Raw genomic sequence first — 21719 nt, forward strand, 5'->3', positions numbered from 1 at the left:
GGGAAGAACTGCCCAATATGTAATCTGAATCTTCCCTCATTCAGTTTAAAGCCATTCCCCCTTGTCCTGTCACTACATGCCCTTGTAAATAGTCCCTCTCCAGATTTCTTGTAGGCCCCCTTAGGTACTGGAAGGCTGCTCTCATGTCTCCTCTCCAGGCTGAACAAGCCCAATTCTCTCAGTGTGTCTTCACAGGAGAGGTGTCCTCTTTCAGAAAATGCAACAAAAATATTTACACCAATGGCCAGTAGCCACTTTCCTCAATCAGGTGCGTACACACATCCTGTAAGCTGCATGGGCAGCATGTGCTTGTTCTGCATCCTGTATTTGCAATGTATTCTCAGAATAACTGCCGGGGTACATGCACAGCAGAGCCATCTTGCACATCCTGAAACGGCTCATCTGGCAGGTGGCATTGCTCTCACCAGGTTGTCGCATACCATGTGCAGGACATCATGAAGCATTTGCCCCAAGCACCTGGTCTTTCGCAGCCACCACGTACCCACAAGCGTAAGATAAACATCAGTGACTCTCCCAAAGCATCTGGAAGAAATTTCTGGATCAAGAGGAAGGAGATGCCTTAACCTGGTAGCTGCAGTACTGGCCAGCAGTGAAAATACATGAAAATAGCAGCCTTCAGCTCGCACTGGCCCACTGGCTACACCCTTTCCTCTCCCTGTTAACCCAACTTTGAAGCACCAGTAGCCACAAGCAATACTGAGAGTTGCAGTAGGCTGTAGCCTGGGGACTGCTGAGCTAAAATCATCACACACACTCTGGCTCCAGGACTGCAACAATCTAAAATGCCCCATGGCTTTTACTCACCTTCTGGCCTTGGTGAATTATAATATACTACATTGCAATTGTACCTTTCCAGCATTTTTTAAAATAAGCTGCTAACGGGAGAAGGCCAGGGCATTTTCTCCCCCTACTCTCTCCTTTATCGTCATCTGGTTTGCTTCCCTCCTTCCTTCTCCTTCCTGCTCAATGGTAGCTCTCCTTTGGCAGCTGCTGCCAAGCGTTCTTGCCCGCTCATTGCCAGCTTGTCACTTGACTTGTACTCAGGACTAACATGGACGGAGAGGAGCAACTTGCGCCAGCTTCCCACCTCTCTTGCTCAGTTGCCTGGCCTGGCGTGAGGCCAGTGTTGCAGTAAAGAGTATCTGAACAGCAGCTGCCATTGCTCCCAGGGCTGCCAACCAATGAGGCTGACCCGCAGAGTGCCAGGAAGTGCCACTGACTGGCAACAGCCAGAAAGGAACAGGGACATTTATTTTTTCCCAGTCCCGACGACATGAATTGCTATGGAAGAAAAGATGTAATTTAGAACATCTTGTTTGTGCATGGAGTTTAAGCAAAGGGAGGAACATCTCAAGACAGTGAAAGCAATTATGTAGGAGAGCTGACCTGATAAGCAAAATGGACCGGCATTTTCCTGTAAGCTGAAGCCTGCTTTAAGAGTGATCCAAAACATTTCTTGTTCTAAAAGGTGAGAGAAAAATAAAAGCAAGATGGGAGGTGAATTATTTTAAGTAATTTTAATCAAGATACAAGCTTCAGCAAATACAGCACCTCCAGAAAATAATCTAGTCCCCATTGCCTGTGTCTCTCTGAGAAGTCGTTGACGTTTTCAAGATACTTAATTTCACAGTGGCTGCCTGAAAAGGAGGAAGGAGTAACAAATTACTGACTGATCACCGAAAAATGCAAGCTGTCAGGGGAAAAAATAGTCTTATCACAGATTTCCTCATAGCCCTAATGCAGTGACATATATGCACTGGGGAATGCTTTTGTACAGGGATGCAACTGCCCATGCCAATGACTGACACAGACACCGCAAGGGTCTCAGAAAGCTGTAGACTTGAAAAAAGTGCAATAACAAAGCATATCAGGAAGAGCTTTTAAAATTAGATTCTCAACATAATTCTGAATTTCATTATTTTGATGGATTTCAGTTGTACAGTTACCGTTTTCTTCACATGGCATGTTGTTTCTCTTCTATGGCTACGAAAGTACAGCAGAAACTGTAGAACGCATATGCAAAGGCCTTGCACTAAAATCAGGTAGGTGGTGATGAGGTGCAGAGAAAGACAAAATGGTCAAATGGGACTAAGACTACAGCTACAAGATCACTGAGTGCAGTATGAATCCTGGGAGAATGGAAAGATACAAGAGGGAGGAAAGAGACAGTATCTGTCTCTTGGGTTTTCTTCCTATCTTTTGAAAAGCTGAGAATTTTCCTTGACAGCAAAATCCCTGTGGCTATATGGTATTTGATTTTCCATGACTCCACCCTTTAGATAAGAAGTGAATGACTCTCTATTACTTGTCACAGGGTAACATAGAAGCATATAAACATGCTGATATGTTTTGGAAAAAAATCCCAAGGATCAGCTGAAATACCACTTACCAAACAGGCTTTTAATTTCAGATTCAGGAACATAAAAAGGAGGGCCTGGAAAAAAAAATGAGTAAAGCCAATCAGAGAATACACAGGAAAGAGACAGACATTTACACCGCAACAGGAGAGCCACAGCCCCATCACTCGCAGCACCTGGCCTGTAATTGGGCCCCAGTGTGTACCACCATCTGCAGGAACCAGAAAACAATCATGTCCAAGAACTCGTGGCACCTTGGTGGGCTACCAGACAGCTTTAGGTGTTGCTGCTGTATCTACAGTAGCCACATTGTCAGAAGTCACAAACATGCAGCGGATACCACTGTCAATGTGATGTGTGAATCTGGCCTACAATCTCTTTATACTACAATGGCTTAATTAAAGCTAAAAGCTAAATAATGTGAGAGGGAGAGCAATGAAGTAAACTATTGTGGCTTATGATAACAAACCTTATTTTTTTTTTTCAGGCATAATTATGCTCAAGAACCCAAAAGCAGCAAGAAATCTCTTTCTTTTGAGAGGTAATAATTAACAACAACACAAATATTTTAAGATGTCTCAGACTTTGGTATGTAATAAAAGCTATAAAAAGAAAAATAAACCACCAAAACCTTGTGATTTTACAGAATTTCACCTCTTCCAAGCATATTCAGACAAGGGCAGTGGCTGGGAGAGAGACAACATGTTGGGTTGCAATATTGGATAAACAGAGGGAAGCCATTGAGTGGGACTGCTTCAAGCTCCCCAGGCTGGACAGGATGTTACTCTAACCATTCACTCTTCCAGCTTCATTGTCACAGCCACACTTCCAGGTTCCTTTCATTGTTAACATACTGTATCTGTCCTCCACTTACCCTTAGCATGCCTGAAGACTAGAAAGAAAGCACAGATGTAATGGTGTGATCAGCTGACAAAGCTATGCTGTCAAAAGACCCAGGGAAGATACTAATGTATCTACCACATCTATATACAATCTGTATTAAAGCATGCAAAATCAAAACATGAACAGTGTGAAGTTCTCACCTTTGTGTTTGTTTGGATCATATGAAACTGTAACAAGGAGATAAGAAGAATTTGGCTCCATTAGGGTGACCATCAAACTGGCATAGCTAAAAGGAGAAAGTTAAACTTTACTATTTTTTAACTGTGCAAACATTCAAGCATAGCTCTTAAAATACTCAACAAAGGAGGTAACGTATTTCTATGCAGACACAACTTGAACTCAACTGCACAGAAACTAAGCAAAGCTTAGTTTGAATTTCATGAGCACGAAACTCATGCTACGCGTGAAGCACCATATAAAGGTTACTGTTTACTTCTCATAAACAAGCATTAACCTTTTTTGTATGTTCATCTCAAAACTAACAAGACAAAACATAGTATTCATCTGCCACAGTCTAGAATACAGCACACAATACAGCACTGATCTTTTAAAATTATTGTGAATTCAAGACTGTATCTAATTAAAAAAACCTTGGTCAAACTACTTTTGGGTTGGCTATAGGCAAGAATGGAAAATTGGAATAAAGGGAAGTGAGGGCAGAAACAACAAAGGGACGAGAAGCAGATGAGGTGAAAAGGAAATAATAAAATTCAGATGAGACTGGCAGCTCTGCTTCTGCTGGGTTGGAACAAACCACATATTTTACAACCAAGAGGCAGGGCCGCTTCCTGCAGGAGCCTCACAAATCTAGAGTACAGCACTGTGTGACTGCAGCTGAAGTGTGCGGTAGAGAACTCATTTAGGTTAGTCCTTTGAATGAAAGAGGACTCATCGACAAGTGGCAGGAGGAAAATTGTCACTGCATACATTAGAGAAAAGACAATAACAAAGCAAGTTTACTAACCGTTGTCTGTCGCATGGATTCACAGCTACTAGAGCTCCTCTATCCCAAACCCCATCAAACTTGCCAATTACTGAGCTATAGGGAGATGAGGAAAAGGTTTAAAAATACTAAAAAGACACATTTATCTTTATTCAGCTACTCTGTGAAGTCAAAGGGATTTTCCAGCTAGCTGTACTGCAGATTCCCCCACTACCTTTTTGTTACGGTCCAGCATTTTCATGATCCAAAACAGTATCATCTGGAACCCAAAAAACCCTACTGGTATATGGCCCAGCTGTGATAGCAGAGGTGCTGGAACTGCTCAGCATTTCCCCATCATTAGGGGGTGCTGAGACGAGGCAGGAAAGCAGATTAAGCACACTTGGGTTACAAGTCCGGGGTTTTGGCAATCATACTGCACTAACATGCACTCAGCACATCAATAGTTCTTGGCCACCTTCTAAAACCCATGCATGACTTCAAATGCAGGTTAAGGAAGGTGCCTCTTTGCTTTACTATCACTGAACTCAGCACACCCAGTAATTTTAGACACATCAATTCCCAGCTACATGCCCAGGACAGTCAGCTTCAGGTTGGAATTTGTTTAATGTTATAAAAGCTAAGTTATACTGCTACTTGCCTCAGTCTAACACTGCTGCAGATACAATTTTTGCTCCTCGATATGCTGGCAGATAACTTCGGTGACCACCCCAAACCTGCAAATGGTCAAGACTATTGAGAAGTGCCCTTATAGATGGGTGGCAAAAGCAGTCAGGGTGACACTAGAAATAAGAGTATTTGGGGGTGTGGGGAAGGAAAAGCATTGTTTCTGCTAATTATTGACATATGAGTTTAGAAGTGAGGTAGTAATAATGTAAGCTGTGTGATTTCAAAGAAAGTCTGAAACAAATTTACTTGGTGAGAAAAATATGGTATGGAATTGTGTAATAACTTTCTGCCTCCTGGCAGGGTGTCAGAGTCCAATTGCATCACCTGTTTCTTCACTTCTGTACTGGTTTTGGCTGCGGTAGAATTACATTTCTTAATAGCAGCTTGTATGGGGCTACATTTTGGATTTGTGCTGATGTTAATGTTTATAATACATAGACATTTTAGTTATTGCTGAGCAGTGCTTACACAGCATCAACGCCTTTTCTGCTCCTCATACCACCCCAACCAATGAGCAAGCTGGGGGTGCACAGTGAGAAGCTAAGAGATGACACAGCTGGGACAGCTGAACCCAACTGTATCCCAAGGAGTATTCCATATCATATGGCATCATGCTCAGCAATAAAACTGGGTGAGAGGTTGGCAGGGAGACCTCTGCTTAGGGACTGGCTGGGCATCAGTCAGTTGGTCGTGGGCAATTGTCTTAATCTGCATCACTTGTCTTTCTTGGGTTTTATTTTACTCTTTGCTAAGGGTTTTGTTGTTTTTTTTTTTTTTGGGGGGGGGTGTCTTTTTTTTTTCCCCTTATTTTTTTAAAGCTTCTTTTTAGTCATTAAACTGTTTTTAATTTCAACCCACCTGTTTCTTTCTTACTTTTACTCTTCTGATTGTCCCTGTCATGCCACTGAGGGGGAGTGGGTAAGCAGCTGTGTGGTGCTCAGTGGCCAGCTGGGGTTAAACCACAGCTTCTCCCTGCCCCTGTTCATTTCATTGCTAAGTCTCTGGCATCTAACCTAGAAGCTGATCCTATATTTCCCACTCTACTCTGATGAGAGATGATAACACTTTTAAGTCCTGACTTCTTTTAAAGTTTGCCAAGACTAAGCATCTAATTAAAATTACCAGCCTCTTAAGTGGAAGGAGGTATTTAAAGACACAGTTAAACATGCAATGCGCACAAGAGGGACAAAGCAAAGTCTAGTGGGGCAAGTAACAAACTTGATCTTCTGAGGCTTGGAGGCTCCCCGCTCTGCAAAGCTGAGACTGCTGCACGACTTTAGGCAAGTGCCTGGAGTTTTCTGCACTCTGTTTTCCTTTCTAACTTTAATCTGGTCTAACTGGAACGGTGAAAGTGCTCCTCTTGGGTGTACCTTTCAGTGTACCACTACCCAATCCTTTAGCCCCACATTAGCTCCTGCTATGTGTTTATACGGTACCCCACATGAGAGATCACAGTCTAGGTACTACAACAACTAATAAAAATTAACATGTAAAGCAGAAATTCACATATATGCTGAAACCCCACTGTATTTAAGCAGTGAAGTTGTGAATTCCTCTCCCTGCATATGTTTAGTAGATTCAGTTAATGCAATTTTAATTTTTTTTTAAATTGCAAAGTCTTGCAGCCATAGTTGTATTAGGAGGTACAGTGGTTGTGTAATAAATAGAACTGTTTTACATGTGTCCAGAGTTCTCACAAAAAGCAGTAAATCCTGTTACTCTTTAACTAGTAGACTAACGAGTCTTTGAAATGTCTCATTCTGACAAAGGTCACAAGCACATCTGAGTTCTCCTCTAATGAATGCTAGGCTAATGGAGATCAAAAGGATTTGTTAGCAGGCTAGCCTCAGCAAGAGAGAAATAAGTTTCATTTCCATAATAACTGGGTAATTAATCAAATTGTCTGTATGTAGAAACTCAAAAAGTGCATTTTGCTAGTTAGAGGTATCTGCTGACTGCTGCAGGGAATGCAGTTCATACTTTCACCATTACTTCAACCAGTACAGAACCACGGATCCAGAATATCTGACAATTTATTTTGCGGATGACAGACTATGCACTGGGCCCAGTAAAATGCACTGAAAGCGTCATTAATTACCTACTTTTGGTTTATTTCATAGTAGTATTCCATCACATTCTGACGGAAGTTACAGGTTTCACAATGCTACTTGCTACAAAACTTAGAACTGAATTTTTCAATACTTGCAGTCAAGAAGCGTGAGCAATCCCTGGGCAACTTGTCAGCTCACAGCAAGAGGGATTTATAGGGATCTGCACAGCAAGTAGCTGCACTGCAGGGGCAAGGCAGGGAAGAAACCAGGCGGTATCTACAAAGTCACATTCATATACAGCCCATCTGTTCCAAAGCACTCACTTGCAGGACTAGTTATATATAATACTATTCAAACCAGCTGGAGTCAGCTGTACCAGAAGTCTTAGCAATGGTCTATTGTCTAACAGACTCTGGACTCTAGTAACAAATATTGGGTTTCTTCCAGTTTATGAAGATGAAGGAAAAAAATAAAACCAAATGGAGTACTAGTAAACAGGATGTTCTGGTGCCCTAAACCATTACTATTATGCCTGTATTTGTGCTAGTTTTGAAAAGCCCATCCAGACAAGAATTAAGACTTGACCTCCTTTTCCTACTGAACAGCTATGGAACAAATCTTTGTTCCCGACAGTTTTTTGTAAGAAAAGCAAACAAACACACAAAACTTCACCAAAACCTTATAATCTGCATGAAGAGGGAACTATAATGCAGGACTTCGGGCACCTTCAGCTTCCTACAAGATATGTTATGAAAATAGAAACAGCACTGCTTTCCTGCCTGGTCTCCAAGCTACGCCAGCACCCATGTAGGAATTTTAGGACAAATTTAAATGCACCCACTGCCAAGCCCACTAGGAAACTACTGAGGACAAATAAACATGCCAGATGCATTATTGTTTGTGGCACAGTATTCTATGCTAGAGGCTGGAGACAGTCTTAAGACCTCCTGTAGTCTCTGAACAAGTTGCTTATGTTCAAAATTCCCCCATCAGCTGACATCTGAGCAGAAGAAGGTCAGGTGCAAAGCCACCACAAAATCTGAGAAGCGATGCTTGAGGCCACAGAGCAAAATGGATTGAAACATTTTTCAGAAGTCAGTAGTGCAGACTGTGCAGAAGTATTCTGCATTTCCTGCTGTGTCTTTTCAGTAAGAAATAAGGACATTTTAGCAGTAAAAGTCCTTCAGAAGACATTACTAAGTCAAGCCATGTTCACCAAGACACTCGCAGAGTTACTGTTTGACAATATATTATGTAGTTACATACACTGGAGTGATGTAATGTACTTTAGGTCCAATAAGAAAAGTATGTTAAGTAGAGCATGGGATGCATGTAAACAATGGGTACAGCTTACCTATGCATATATTAATCAACAGTTTTGGGGAAAAAATGTGTTTAGTTAAAGGAAAAGCTGAGTAAGAAGATACTTCTGCATATATTCTCTACTTCTGCTAAGCTATTCTGAGTAAGGGATCATGATAGGGTTTTCCTTCATAGAATCCTCCAATAATGTTAAAGATTATTTGTATTTACTGTAAAAGCAAACACATTTTTCCATAACTTTCACAGGACAACATAGAACAAGCAGCCCATTTAAAGAGACTTAGTTGGCATCTTTATCTAATGATCAACAACGGTTGATTTTTATTGCAGACTGGCTATTCATGTTTTTCATACAAGTTAATGAGAGGACCTGTTCCAAATCTTTATGGCTGATTCAAATAAAAAAATCTGACAGTATTATGACAGTATTAATACATGTTTGATTGCAGAGAATTGTAAAATAAAACTGTGTGTTCCTACCTGGACAAATCATAAATACTGCAGCAGTACAGAGAAATGTTCCCAGAGATACTCTACAATATAAAGCAAAGGAAACAATACTTATTAGCAAACTGTCTTTAAATATGCACTTGAAAGTGTATGTTTATACCTTAAAATATGCACATATACTATTTTAGACTATACTCTTACGTGTAATAGGGAAAAACTGTGAGAAACACTTTTAGTTTTAATTTACTGAAGCACCACTCCTGAAGATGCCCTCCAGAGAGATTCTGATCTATCAAGGCATGCAACTGTCCAATTTTAAAATACATTTCCTTTACATTCAGGTGCTTCAATGTTATAAGAAAAGAAGGCTGAAGTAATACACTTAAAAGAAGGACTTCTCAGTCCAGAATTACAACTCAGGGCTTCCTTTCAGATCTCTTCAGGGCAAGTGAATGATTATCAGAGAGGCAGAGGCATAAAAGTAGAATGACTTGTTTGCTCAGTTATTGCATTGCATGATTAACCACACCACATCATTTGACAATGCATGAAACATACCTGCAACTTCTTTGCTCCTGGAATCTCTACGACTGGCTCCTCGCTATAAGGCAGACTGTGTTCTGCAAAAAACTCCTTCAGTGCTTGCTCGCTGACTTCCACACCAACAACGCAGTGCCCCATGTCTGCCAGCCTGCACATAGCAGAGAGAGGTCCTGAGGCTATGTAAGGCCCACGTGTTGGACCATCACCAAATGTGTATCTCCTATGCAGCACTTATTTGTTAGAATCACATAATGGTTTGGGTTTGAAGGGACATTAAAGATCATCTAGTTCCAATTCCCTGCTGTAGACACGACACCTTCCACTAGACCAGGTTGTTCAAAGGCCCACCCAACCTGGCTTTGAACATTTCTGGGGACGGGCAGCCACAGCTTCTCTGGGCAACCTGTGCCAGTGTCTCACCACCCTCACAGTAAAGAACTTCTTCCTAATATCTAATCAAAACCTACCCTCTTTTAGTTTTAAACCATTCCACCTTGTCCTATCACTACATGCCCTTGTAAAAAGTCCCTCTCCAGATTTCTTGTAGACAAACCCTCGTTTTAGGAAGCACTGGTATGTCTTATCCTGACTTTCCTATTTTTCATATTTTACTGAATACCTGCCCTCCATGATTTGAGCTCAAATTAGCACCTCTTGGCATACAGTTGACAAGGACTTACAGGCTTTATTTGGATTCGATTCAAAATTCAATACAGTCCATTTCAGTTCACAGAAACATGTTCTGCTGTGACCTGCAGTGGCTGAGGCACGCTGTCCACCCAGCTGCCTCTGCGGCTTGGCAGTAAGAGGCAGCAGGGTGCGGCAACCTCTTTGCTGCCGCAGCTCAGCATGGCAGCAACGTGTCAGATCCTGCAGTCAGCCTCACAGGCAGTTATCACGATAAAACCTAATTGGGACTAACTTGATTTGATTCCTTGAGGATGCAGTTCAGTCTCCTATTTTGGGGTTTGTGTCCCCCCCTTCCAAAAACCCCACTGACAGCCCCTAATTATAAATATAACCCTTCCAGAAAAGTAAAAGGAAAGTAATAAATGTAAAAAAGAGGAAGTTACATTTAGCCCAAATCATTTTAAGTTCCCAGTGTGGCAGACCACATGGTCCACTGAAAACGTGGTCTAGCACAATCGACCTCATTGTAAGTAGTTTAAGCTGGCACTGTCACCAAAAGCAACAGTGGCAAGGGCATAGCTGTCCATCACACATTCAGTGCTCCCCAAGCTGAAGTTGGGACAATCAGGAGGACTTTCATGTTAGTCCTTATCAACTGCATTCATGCTACTATACAAAACACTAGCAAATTAAACCAACCTTCCTCCTCCCTTCAGCCTTCAGTGACACTGCTTTCCTACCAGCAGAGATGCAGCACATTTCCATTGACCAGTATAAGGTTGGGAATTCCCCCTCTCCCTCCAGCCCCACATCAAATCAGATTTTTGCTCTTACAATCTGTTTGCAAGAGATTTACCATTTCATGTCTACTGCTTTACCACAAAGTGGGAAAAATATCCTCAGTTTGCTCCTGCCACTTAAAAGAACATCCAGATACTTCTGGAGGAGCCTGCAGAAGAACAGACACATTTTACTTAACACTGTATTTGTGCTGGCACATTAAAAGCCAAGGGCTACACGCCATGCAAGGGAGTACACAAACTCCATGAGGGAACACAGATTCTTAGTTCAACTTGCTTCATAACATCAGAAATAAAAACATAAAATAAAAATATTTAACTTCCATTTACTTAGAAAGAAAGTAAATTTGATTTCTGTTAGAAACAAACACATTTCTGTTTGTTGTTTTCTGTTGGTCTTCTCAAGTAAACCAACCCACCTACCTCTAAGTGGGCTACAATAGATAGCTTCATAGTTTTCGTTGGTTTTCGTAAGTTTCATTGGCTGAAACTTATATTGAAACTTATTCTCGGTTGAAACTTGAGACTATACAATCAGGTTTCCTCTCTTAGGTCCCTGTCTTCCAGTGCACAATAATCCTCCAATGCCCCCTGCATACTGTTTTAGGCCCCAGTGTCATAACTTATGAACAGGAGTGCAAAGCTGCTGCATCAGAAAATTGAAGATTTTTAGCCAGGCCATGATTTTTAGCCAAGCCTGATCTAAGAGTAAAAAAAAAAATCTCAATTTCAATCCTTTCTTTTCTCTGCCCTTTTCTGACAAATGTAGGTAATGAAAATATGTACATTTATTTTAGTTTCAAGCTGTGCCAGTGTAAAAATAATTTTCCTTTTGTAAGTGCTCCATTTTCTATTAAGAGTATCTTGGATGACTCAAGCCACTCATCCCACAGACTTTCTCTGAACAGTTTAGGCAAGAAAATGAAGTCACATACGGATGCCCTTGTTCCTTGTGAAACCCAATGTTACGCATTTCCCATTTCTGCCGCCATTCCTCCTCAGTCACCACTCTGTTCTTCTGTGCCCCCGTATCAGAGTGCTCCAGGACCCCGGCTGCATTTGCTGAGCGGTCCATGGTCCCCACGGAGTGCTAGGAGCTGTGAAAAAGAGAAAAATCACCCCCATCCAATGGATGGTCTGGAACCGGCTCTTACTTCCTTGAATCAAACACAGAATTAGGACACTTTCAGAGATTACAATTTGGCGACTGTTTAAATGCAGCTGTACTGAAAATGATGCCGCGTACTCCTGCAGCCCGTGGCTTCTGCAAGACTTTTTCCCCGGAGTGAAACCCGCAGTTAAGCGTTACGGAAGAGCCGGTGACCTCCCGTTCTGCACACATCTGGAGGCCGCCCAGAGGCTGCAGGGCCCTATTGCCCCGGGGGACAGGGTTATGGGGTTAAGGTGGGTGCGTGGAACCGGCCCAAGCAAGGGATCCCTAAGTAAGTGCGCAGACACCGACACTTCTCACTCTGCCTCGTGTGAAACCCGTGAGCAGACCGCGGGGCCGAAAACCGGCGCGGGACGATGGGGCCCTGGAAGGCCCCTGCGGCGCTCAGCACACCCTCTTTCCCCTCCGCTCCCCACCCGGGCGGCGGTCACTACCTGCGCGGCCGCGGGTCCAGGGCCCGTTGGGGGCTGCAGGGCTGGGGCGGTGCTTCCCCGCTCGCCCTCCCCCTCGCTACGCACCGCGGAGAGCGGAAGCGGCGGCAGGAGGAGGCGGGCTGAGGGTGCTCGGCACCGGGAGGAGGAGGAGGATGGCGGCGGGGATGGTAGCGGCGGTGAGTGGCTCCCTTTCCTCAGCTGTGGCGCCTGACGGGGGCCCGCCTGCCCCGCTCCTGCTAACCTCGGGCGTCGGGGCAGGTGTGAGCGCCGCCTCCGTCCTCACCTCCCCGCTTTTACCTTCCTTCCCTTTCTCTGTCTCCCTTCCTCTCTCCCTCCTTTCCTTTCCCCCTTCTTCTCCCGTTTCTCCCCCGCTGCAGCGCTAGCAGGAGGCGGCGCGGACACGCTTGAATGTGGTCTCCGGTCCCTGAATGACCCGGCCCCGAGGTGAGTGCCAGGCGGCGTCGCCGCGCCACCGCGAGCGCTTTCCTCTGCCGCCGGGTGTGCGCCTTCCGCGGGGAGCCCCCGGCCGCCTCTGGTGACATCCCCGCCGGGGACAGCCCTCCACCGGGGACTCCCCATGGGGATCCCATTCGCGGCTCTCACAGCGCTGGACCGGGGGCGGCCGGGAGGCGAGGGGAGGGGAAGGGGGCTGCCGGCTGTCAGCCCCAGGCAGTGCCGGCCCCTCGGGGGCGAGTCTCAGAGGTGCGCGTTCGCGGTCCCGCCTCCCCTTCTGTGTCAGGTTGCTCTCGTTTCCTCCCTGTGTCAGTGTGTGATTTCTTTTTACGCCCCCTCTGCCCTGCCCCTTTCCCCCCCAAGACAAACTTGCTGTCGCTGCGCAGGTAAGCCCCACAGAGCTTTGCCGTACAGGCTACGCATTACAGGCAGATGAAATGTTACAGAACACGACAGCGTATTATGCATTTCTCTGTCCCCCTCTAAAGGGCCTATTTTCTCAGCCGGTAATTTCATGTTTATAGGATGCAGACTCATGTAAGTAATGTTTGCTTGTTCTTTGAAAATTTGTGTTTTTTTAAGGGGTGTTGTTTTGGGAGGGGAAGTGGAGAGGAAATGGGGATACAGCTGGAAGTAGTGGCCTTTCTTACATTTACATGCATAAGCTGATCTCTTTTTCTCTCTTTCACCCCAACTCCCATAGTACTTGCAGCAAAAATATGTTTGTGATTCTGTTCTGCCTTTCAAAATGGGAGGCCTCTCTCAATATTAAATATGTTTACCAGACTTCTTAGTGAATGATAACTGCCACCTTTTTCTACCCCTGTATACACAGTGAAACTGATGAGAGGTCCTTTTACCTTCTCAGATAAAGGGCCTCACAGTGGCAGCATACTGTGGTCACCTGGTAGTTGCCAAAATGAGTCGCCTGGTGCCTTGCTCATCATTAAGGTAGTTTGTAGCCTCTGACTGTAAAGGCAACAGCATGTAGGAACAATGACCTAGTGTCAGAAGCCAAGGTAATACAGAGAGATACTGACTGTTGTGCCACTGATCCAGAAGGAAAGCTCCCAGGGTGGGGGTGGGAAACAGCCACCATTTCCTTGGGTGTTACGCAGTAGTGTAGGCAAATCTTATGTAAATGAAACTGGTTGGTTTTCCTTTCTCTACTCTCCAACCTCATCCCCACCCACACAGTGGTCAGTAATGGTGCAGTGACATTTTTGGAGGGTTTTTTAGGCACTAAAGATTGCCTTAATGTTTTTTTTGCTCCTCCCTCTAATTGGTTATAACTGAGGAGGGGAGCAGGGGGAGGAGGGCTACAAAAAAGAAAGTTATTTTCTGCATTGGGCTGTCCGAACTAATTTTTCACTTACATGCAGATCATCATGTGATTTCCCTTTCCCTCCCAAATCAATTTCTCACTGCTTGAGAGGAGAATGAAGCACCAATTTACTTGATTTGCATCAGCTTGATTTGAAACTTTGTAAAAATGCCCGTTCTCCCCTTCTGTTACCTTTACTTTTAGCAGAATTCCTGAATGAAGCTATTGCTACCATGTCCGTCGCTGTCAGCTTGAACAAGGAAGCTGCAGCCTGAAACAGAGAATTGAGAAGTCTCAAATGTAATTAATTTTTTTTTAAAATAAAAATCTCTATTACCACAAGTTAACATTCATGATGCAGCACTGTAGTATAAGGGTTTTATTTCCACTTCCTTTCTGTATGTGCTGGAGCATATTTACATTTAATTCTTCTAGGCTCTCTGTGTTTTACTCGCTGTGAAAAGAATGCCTTTGATAATACCATTTTAAATATGCTTTCGTATTTCTGGGCCGTACTTTCTCATACTTCATGCTTTGCAGCTTACATGATAAACTGTGATCTTTTTCATGTTCCCGATGATGTAGTGGAAGACAGCAGACCACTATAGAGCTCTTTTGTGGCTTAAACCTTTTATTTTATTGATTTTCATTTATTTTTAATATTCTAATCTCCTATAATTGCAATGCAACTGAAGTTTAGCCTTTAAATTCTCATGTACTTTCCTAGGAGGGTGTGCAAGTCTTGGAACTTTGTTCACTTGGTATTAAAGATCTCTTTGGTACTCTGATTGGAAAAGTGCTTTGCAGTGCAAGTCTCTTACTACCAATAAATCACTAGTTAGCATTACTCAGAGTGGTATTTCAATGTGTGCATTATGAGCTGACGTCTGTTCACTGTGCCAACCCAAATTCCAGTCCAGGTCTGCACGTAATGCCAATCGGATTATTGAAATCCAGGATATGCTGATCTGGAACAGCCTGTCAGGATGTACTCAAGGATCTAATCTTAACTCCAAATTTAGTTTAAAATACTAGTATTGTTCCTTTCCATAAAGCTTCATTCTCATTTTCTTCCTGAATTAACAGGCAATCTAAACAGGTTCTTACCTAGGTAAGAAAGTAGTATTATGACTAAAAGTAGTATTACGAGTGGCCGTGGTGCCCAGGTGATTAGACAGCTCTGCAAAATCAAGTAATTATATTTATTTATGTATTTATGCATATATTTATTTATTTATTTTAAATGACTGCCTACCATTTTTTGCAGATCTAATAATACAATGTCAACTGGAAGGGTACGAACAAAAAAAAAGGCATGTTCTGCCGACCAGTCTCCAGACAACCTTCCTCTGAGGAGTTCTGGAAGACAGGTATTGTTCATGCTCTGGTATTTTTTATTTTCTTTTGGCATTTATAAAGCAAGTGGGCTTCACCGTGGGTAGGCTGGGACTTAGAGTAGTTAACCAGAGAAAGGGAGCATTGCTAATTCTGTGAATAAGCAGGCGAAGTGCACCATTTGTGAATAATATTCAGAAAAGAAAAATGCTCAGTGTAACCTGTAAATACTGGTTAATGTGTTAAAAATACAACCAGACAAAACTGTCTGCTCATCCAGATGAGGCCTAAATCAACACAATACACAGTACCTTTGAGGCCCAGAAGAGACATTTGGTATATAGCTTTATATCTGGAGTCAAAAAAAAGCCACAAGCCTACGCTAGTATTTTATTTGAGGCACAGATAAGATTGCTACTAATTAATATCAGTAAGTATGTGAAGGAGAGATTTTCTGAAGGAGAAACAGAATGGATGATGAGGCTTGACTCATTAGCATGTGATGGATCTTAAAATATGATTTAAACTGGAAGCTTTGCTTGTAGTTTCTCCACTGGATCAGCTAGACTAAGGGAGGACATTTTTAGCTTTAAATGATATTTCCAGCCTTACTGGTTATTTTTTTTGGGGGGGTAGAAAAACTGACCTAGTTTGACAGCTGTTTCATGCGGCAGCTATTTCACAATGGATACAAACATTTTCATTAATACCACTTTAACCATTTGATGCTACCCACAAGCTGCAAAACTCTCCGAATGCCGTCTTCTAGAAGATGCATTTGTGTCAATTCTGGTCAGATTTCAACTGTTCTTTATTAGGTGAAGAAGAAAGCGGCTGAAGCAGCAGATGATGATGATGAAGCATCGGAGAAGAAATACAGAAAGTGTGAAAAAGCTGGATGCACTGCAACATGTCCTGTTTGCTTTGCAAGTGCAGCTGAAAGGTTTGTTTCTTTTTATCTGCATATTCCATAGACTTTTCTGAACTTGCAGCTGAAGTATAGGATCCCAACTATATTCTGAAAAATCCCTTTATTTCTAAATGTAGAGGGAGAATCAAAAGGTTCTCATAGGAGTCTTAAGTCTCACAGGAGTGTCACAAGTTATTCGTGTTATGGATAACTTTCTGCTATGGAAGTTGCCAATTCAGATATAGAATATCTTTAGAATATACTTATTTATGTTATTAGTGGTGTCTTCTGGAACATGCCTTGTTTCTGTGAAACTGAGAGCGTATTAGTGTAATCTGAGAAAGCTGAACTTGCTTTCAAGATGGAAAATGAAACCATCATTTACTGCAGAAAAGTCTTTATTGCTCTTGTTGGCATGCTTTGCAGTCTGAGGTGAGATTCTGACCTTGAAATTTTAGGTCTTTGGAGACAGTCACACTTACTTGAACAATTTGGTTTTGAGTTGTTCATGGCTTCTGTGTACAAGTCCGTTTGCATGCTGACCCTGGCAGGACTGAGATGCTGGCAACATGTATCTGTAATAAGCAACATGTTAGACCTCATTATGCAGTAGTTGGACGGTAATTATATAGCCTTCCTCCCTTCCTCCTTAACTGAGACAAACTTTCCCTGTTTTGTTTATTTCCCAATTATATAATTCATTTCTGTGTGGATTGTTCTTTGGTGGCAGGAGGTCGATGTATTCTGGATGCTGGCATAGGAAAACCAAGTGTTTTGGCAGTTACGTAAGAGGAAGAAAAAGAGCACCTGAGATATCGGCATTGGCGATTTTGTTTTTATTAAGGAAACGATAGTGCTTAGTCATCTTTTTGAATTGTTATCTTTATATTTTGATTTCCACCCATCCTGCTCCCCCAAGTACATACTTTCAACATTATTTATTTGAGATGAGATCATTTTGTGGCTAGCTATTTCAGTTCGTAGCTTAGGTCACTGCTTTTTACCTCGTGCTTTTTACCTCGTGCATTTATCTTGAAACATTTCATAGAGTTTAATGAGAATTTTCTAAGTGAAGACTGATGGCTTTGTCTGACAAATATAGTATTTGTTATAGAACCATAAGGTAGTTAGGGTTGGAAAGGAACTTAAGATCATCTAGTTCCAACCCCCCTGCCATAGGCAGGGACACCTCACACTAAAATGGATAATTTAATGGATATTTTAATGATAATAAAATAAATGGATAATTTAATGGATAATTTTGTTAATGGATATTTCTATCTGAGATTAATAACGAATAAATGCCCAGAATATGTAACTGCTTCCTGAGGGTTTTCTCATTGGGTTAAAATCGCAGCCAAGTCAGTCATGTGAAAAAAATAAGCAACATCTGTTTTGTGTTCAGATTTGCCGTTATAGTTTTGTCAGTTGTTCTGGGGATGGGATGTTGTAATGATTTATGAATGAATTGATCACACGTACAAGGAAAATACTAATTTAAATGATACCTCCCACCCCTGCCCTAATACCAGAACAAAATGGAACAAAGGGACTGTAAGTTCCTGTGGAGAGGGACTTTGTTGTCTTATAAATTTGTAAAATGCTTAGTGTGTCACAGCACATACCATAAGAGCAAATGTATTTCATGTTCAGGAAACGTCTGCTTAAAGGGTATTAAGGCAGGCTCAGCTGACCATTGTTAGCGGGAGGTTGCTGGAAGGCAGTCCAGCTATAAAACTGCACATTGTGTACATTTTGCCTCCGTTGCATCTGGTGTTGCTTAGTTTGGAAAATGGAAATGTTTGAGACAATTGAAATGATCTTATTGTTGTTTGTATGACTTCAGTGCCTTGTGCGAGTCAGCTTTCATGAATGTAACATAAAGCCCTGTCTTGTCCTGAATGTTTTGTTCACATTCTAGAATGTGCTACTGTCAAAAGAAGATTTGATTTATTTTTTTTCCCCTAAATGTATCATAAATCTATTTCTATGTCTCCTGTGTTACAGATGTGCTAAAAATGGATATACATCTAGATGGTATCATCTTTCCTGTGGGGAACACTTCTGCAATGAATGTTTTGACCACTATTACCGAAGGTAGATTTGCCAATTAAGGTTGTACTTTTTCAGTACTTACTAAAATTTGGCAGTTGTTTCAACTGCTGAAACATCACATACATAAACATAACACAAAGACTTCTCCTCTGCGCTTGCTTTATTCAAGGTAAAACTTAAATATTGGTGCTAAAACTGCAGATGTTTTATGGACTAATCATCAACTTAAACACAGCAGCATGAATAAAGTGGTTACTGTAGGCAGGCTGGTTTGTGTATACAGTTCTCCTGAAGCTTTTGTCATTTTTTAGAACAATGTCAGAAAATTTGAAATAGGAGAGCAGTTTTAAGTAAATCTATTTTCCTTTATAAAGCAAATGCACTTTACAGTGTGAGTTCAGGAGACCTTGCCTCTCTGTAACATCAAATCAGTGAGCAGATTTGACTCTTGCAGTTCAGTAGCCATGAAGACTGGCCAGGCTCACAGAGTGCATGCAGCTCCAAGCTCCTTCCCATTTGAGAGGGAGTCAAGTCCAGTCCAGCTCTGCCAAGACTTTCACATGTTAATGTGCTCAGCAGTACCTGTGACTCAGTCCAGGCCTTAGATACCAGGAAGTGTGCTCATGATCAAAAAGACATACTGGTCAGGATGTAATTTACTGCTGTCCTAAGAAGCATGACTCTCCTTTTTTAATAGGAAAAATACAGGACTCTATACAGCCTTATTTCTCTGTCCTTACAGAAAAAGTTTAATTTTGGAGTAACTGCTGTTGCTTAAAGTTAACTAGATAATTGGTTTTCTGACTGCTTGCTCTTTTCTCTTTGTTTTTAGCCATAAAGATGGTTATGAGAAATACACTGCCTGGAAAAGGATTTGGACAAGTAATGGTAAAAGTGAGCCCAGTCCAAAAGCCTTCATGGCTGATCAACAGCTTCCATACTGGGTAAGATGGAGGGTGATTTATTTAATAGAATATATTTTAATGCAATGTTCTGATGTGAGTTTCTGATATTGTCTATTCAAGCAGCAGGTCAGCTGAGTTTTTTTGTAGGGGTTTTCTAGTATTATAGTGCTGCGGAAAAGCTCAATATAATTCTGATCAGCTCTTACATCATTGATCTCCATACCCCACAAAGGACAACCTTTGGTCACTTTTCAGTGAGTGGCAGCTTAGATGTGTGATGTTCAGGTAGAGTAAGACTTGACAGAGAAAAGGGAGCTATAAGAAAGTACAAGTGTTAAAGACTTCCAAACCAGATTTTTTTAATTCCCTGGTAGAGAGAGCAGAAGAAGAGAGATTGGAATGCAAATAATGTTGTTGTTGGGGATTTTGTTTTTGAAGTGGTGAACAATATGTTTTTGCAATAATGCTTGCAAAACCCACTGAAGGATGTAGTAACTGGGTGTTGAATTAATTTCGAAGTTAGGTTCTGTGGAGAAATTCCGTCTTACTGGAGATGGGCACAAGGTTTCTATATACGACCTGAGAATTACATGAGAACAAATTTAACAATTGTATTTGACGACTGTCTCGCATCTCTCTTCTTTCTAATTGGTTAGTTATGCTTCATTAATCTTATCTGTAATCAGGCAGCAACAAGTAAAAACATGTTTGTTTTCTGACTTGTAGGTGCAGTGCACAAAGTCAGACTGTGGTAAATGGCGTCAGCTGACAAAGGAAATCCAGCTGACACCACAAATAGCAAAAACCTACAGATGTGGTATGAAACTGAACAATTCCACCAAGGTAACACAGAAGAATTTGCCCATACTGAAACTAACAACAAGCTGGTATTTCTTGTTTGCAGACATTAATTTCTCTTTTGCTGCTTAATGTTTCTAATGTCAAAATGATTGATGGCCTGGAGAGCTGCATGGTAACAGGCCTAAATGCTCAATAAGCTCTAATTCATTTCTAGCAAGTCTGTCGTGAGGCTTTACGTGAAAACTCTCAGCTGTGGCATGAGATTTAAGTCCTGAAATTTGGAGGAGCCCTTATAGTGCCATAGAATCTATATAGTTAAAAATGTAACATGAAAAGACTGACCATATGAAATTTTGAAGGGTCAGCATTCAATCTTGATACTCTTAAAATAAATGAGAAACTGTCCTTTATAGTCAAGACTGGAAGAGTCTTTGGAAAATGTGAAATAATTTTTCTATGAAGTTCCTTTTTTTTTTCCCCTTCATTTTTTTGTTTCAGTGTTCCCCTTCACTTCATGGAATAGAATGTATATTTTAATGTCGGATCAATAGAAACTAACTTAACAAATGAGAAACATTTTCTGGCCTGTTTTTAATTTACGGTCTGTTGAGTTTTTTAATTATGTGTATGTTACACTATTTTTGACTAACATAATCATCTTTGTTACAGAAGACTAATAGCAACACTTTAAGTTTAAAAAAACTATGCCATAGACAAATTACTTTGTTTTACATTTAATTTTTGTTGTACAGCTTAAGAATAGCTGTGATACTGTTTGTTTTAATTTCAGGGTGAGGGCTCAGACCAGTGTTCCATGCCTGAGGACTTGGTGAGTAGTGACTGTTCTTTCTCATTTGTTCTAGAATATGAAAGCATTCTTAAAGCATGGCATATTTCTTTCTTTTTCTTGGTCCTTTGGCCAATCGTAGCAGTATTTATGCATTTTGCTCAGGAAATTGTCAGACACTATTTGCAACAGAGCCTAGGGCCTTCTACTTTCTCATCTTTTTTCTCTTCAGCCCTACCATAACTGTTAGCTTTTAGGTGATTTGTGGTGTCTTTGAGCTGTGGCCTGTGATTCAAGGTTTACTCCTAATTCTCATTTTTGATCAAGGCAAAACAGTCTTCAGTTGCCAGCTTTCAAATAGAATTCCCCATCCTAAAATTTCCCTGTCTTCCAGGTGGTTTCTATCTTTAGTCAAGCTAGTCTCCCCTTTCTAAAGACTCCAAGAGAACATCAAAACATGTTTTCTTTCTCTTCTCCCTCGTAACACAAGACTAGACTTGATGTATGTTGGTATTTCAATGGGTTTATGATCACGTAACCCTGCATTTCAGATACAGTATCATCTGATGTTCAATAAGACAATGTTGACAAGTGTACCTGAGGTACCTCTATCCCAGGAAACATGTTTAAGCTTTTTGTGGTCTCTTGTAGAAGCTTCGTGGATTGCTTCCTTAATGTATGTTTGACTTGTAAACTAAGACTGAACCATTAGCGGTTTTTAGGGTTTTAGAAGGTCTTTGAAGGGGATAGCAGAACCTAAATTAAATTGATCAGTTGGCGTAGACTTTCCTAAATTCAGATTTTTGGATGAATAAAAGCCTGTGGATATTTTATAAAGGGCTTGATAAGGCATA

General features: G+C 41.6%; 2 protein-coding genes across 5 annotated transcripts in view; one reads left to right on the forward strand and one right to left on the reverse strand.

Annotated features, from left to right (window-relative positions):
- Positions 1-1519: 1519 nt before the first annotated feature.
- On the reverse strand, positions 1520-12454 carry TPMT (thiopurine S-methyltransferase). 3 transcript variants are annotated; one of them, XM_061449569.1, is made up of 9 exons: positions 12296-12453; positions 11626-11787; positions 10747-10839; positions 9276-9408; positions 8748-8800; positions 4246-4320; positions 3422-3507; positions 2411-2455; positions 1520-1658 (listed from the first exon to the last, which is right to left on the reverse strand). In XM_061449569.1, exons 2-9 carry the CDS (start codon positions 11763-11765, stop codon positions 1543-1545), a joined length of 741 nt encoding a protein of 246 aa, XP_061305553.1. In that variant the 5' UTR covers positions 11766-11787; positions 12296-12453; the 3' UTR covers positions 1520-1542. The 3 variants fall into 3 exon arrangements, with proteins under 3 accessions (XP_061305553.1, XP_061305554.1, XP_061305555.1); XM_061449570.1 differs by lacking the exon at positions 12296-12453 and adding an exon at positions 12162-12200; XM_061449571.1 differs by lacking the exon at positions 4246-4320 and having other exon boundaries at positions 12296-12454.
- Positions 12385-21719, forward strand: part of KDM1B (lysine demethylase 1B) — a 29909-nt gene continuing 20574 nt past the window's right edge. The window contains exons 1-8 of one of the 2 annotated variants that reach the window (XM_061449564.1): positions 12385-12471; positions 12673-12739; positions 15340-15442; positions 16226-16350; positions 18325-18414; positions 19205-19316; positions 20004-20120; positions 20869-20907. In XM_061449564.1, coding sequence (XP_061305548.1) covers positions 15353-15442; positions 16226-16350; positions 18325-18414; positions 19205-19316; positions 20004-20120; positions 20869-20907 — 573 coding nt within the window. In that variant the 5' untranslated portion in view covers positions 12385-12471; positions 12673-12739; positions 15340-15352. Of the gene's footprint in view, positions 12472-12672; positions 12740-14291; positions 14373-15339; positions 15443-16225; positions 16351-18324; positions 18415-19204; positions 19317-20003; positions 20121-20868; positions 20908-21719 lie in introns of those variants that run through there. The other variant, XM_061449563.1, reaches the window with a different exon arrangement.

This window comes from Pezoporus flaviventris, unplaced genomic scaffold, assembly GCF_033815535.1.
Source record: "Pezoporus flaviventris isolate CSIRO_AGI_PZ_B2104156 unplaced genomic scaffold, CSIRO_AGI_Pfla_v1 ptg000007l, whole genome shotgun sequence".
Lineage (NCBI taxonomy): Eukaryota > Metazoa > Chordata > Aves > Psittaciformes > Psittacidae > Pezoporus > Pezoporus flaviventris.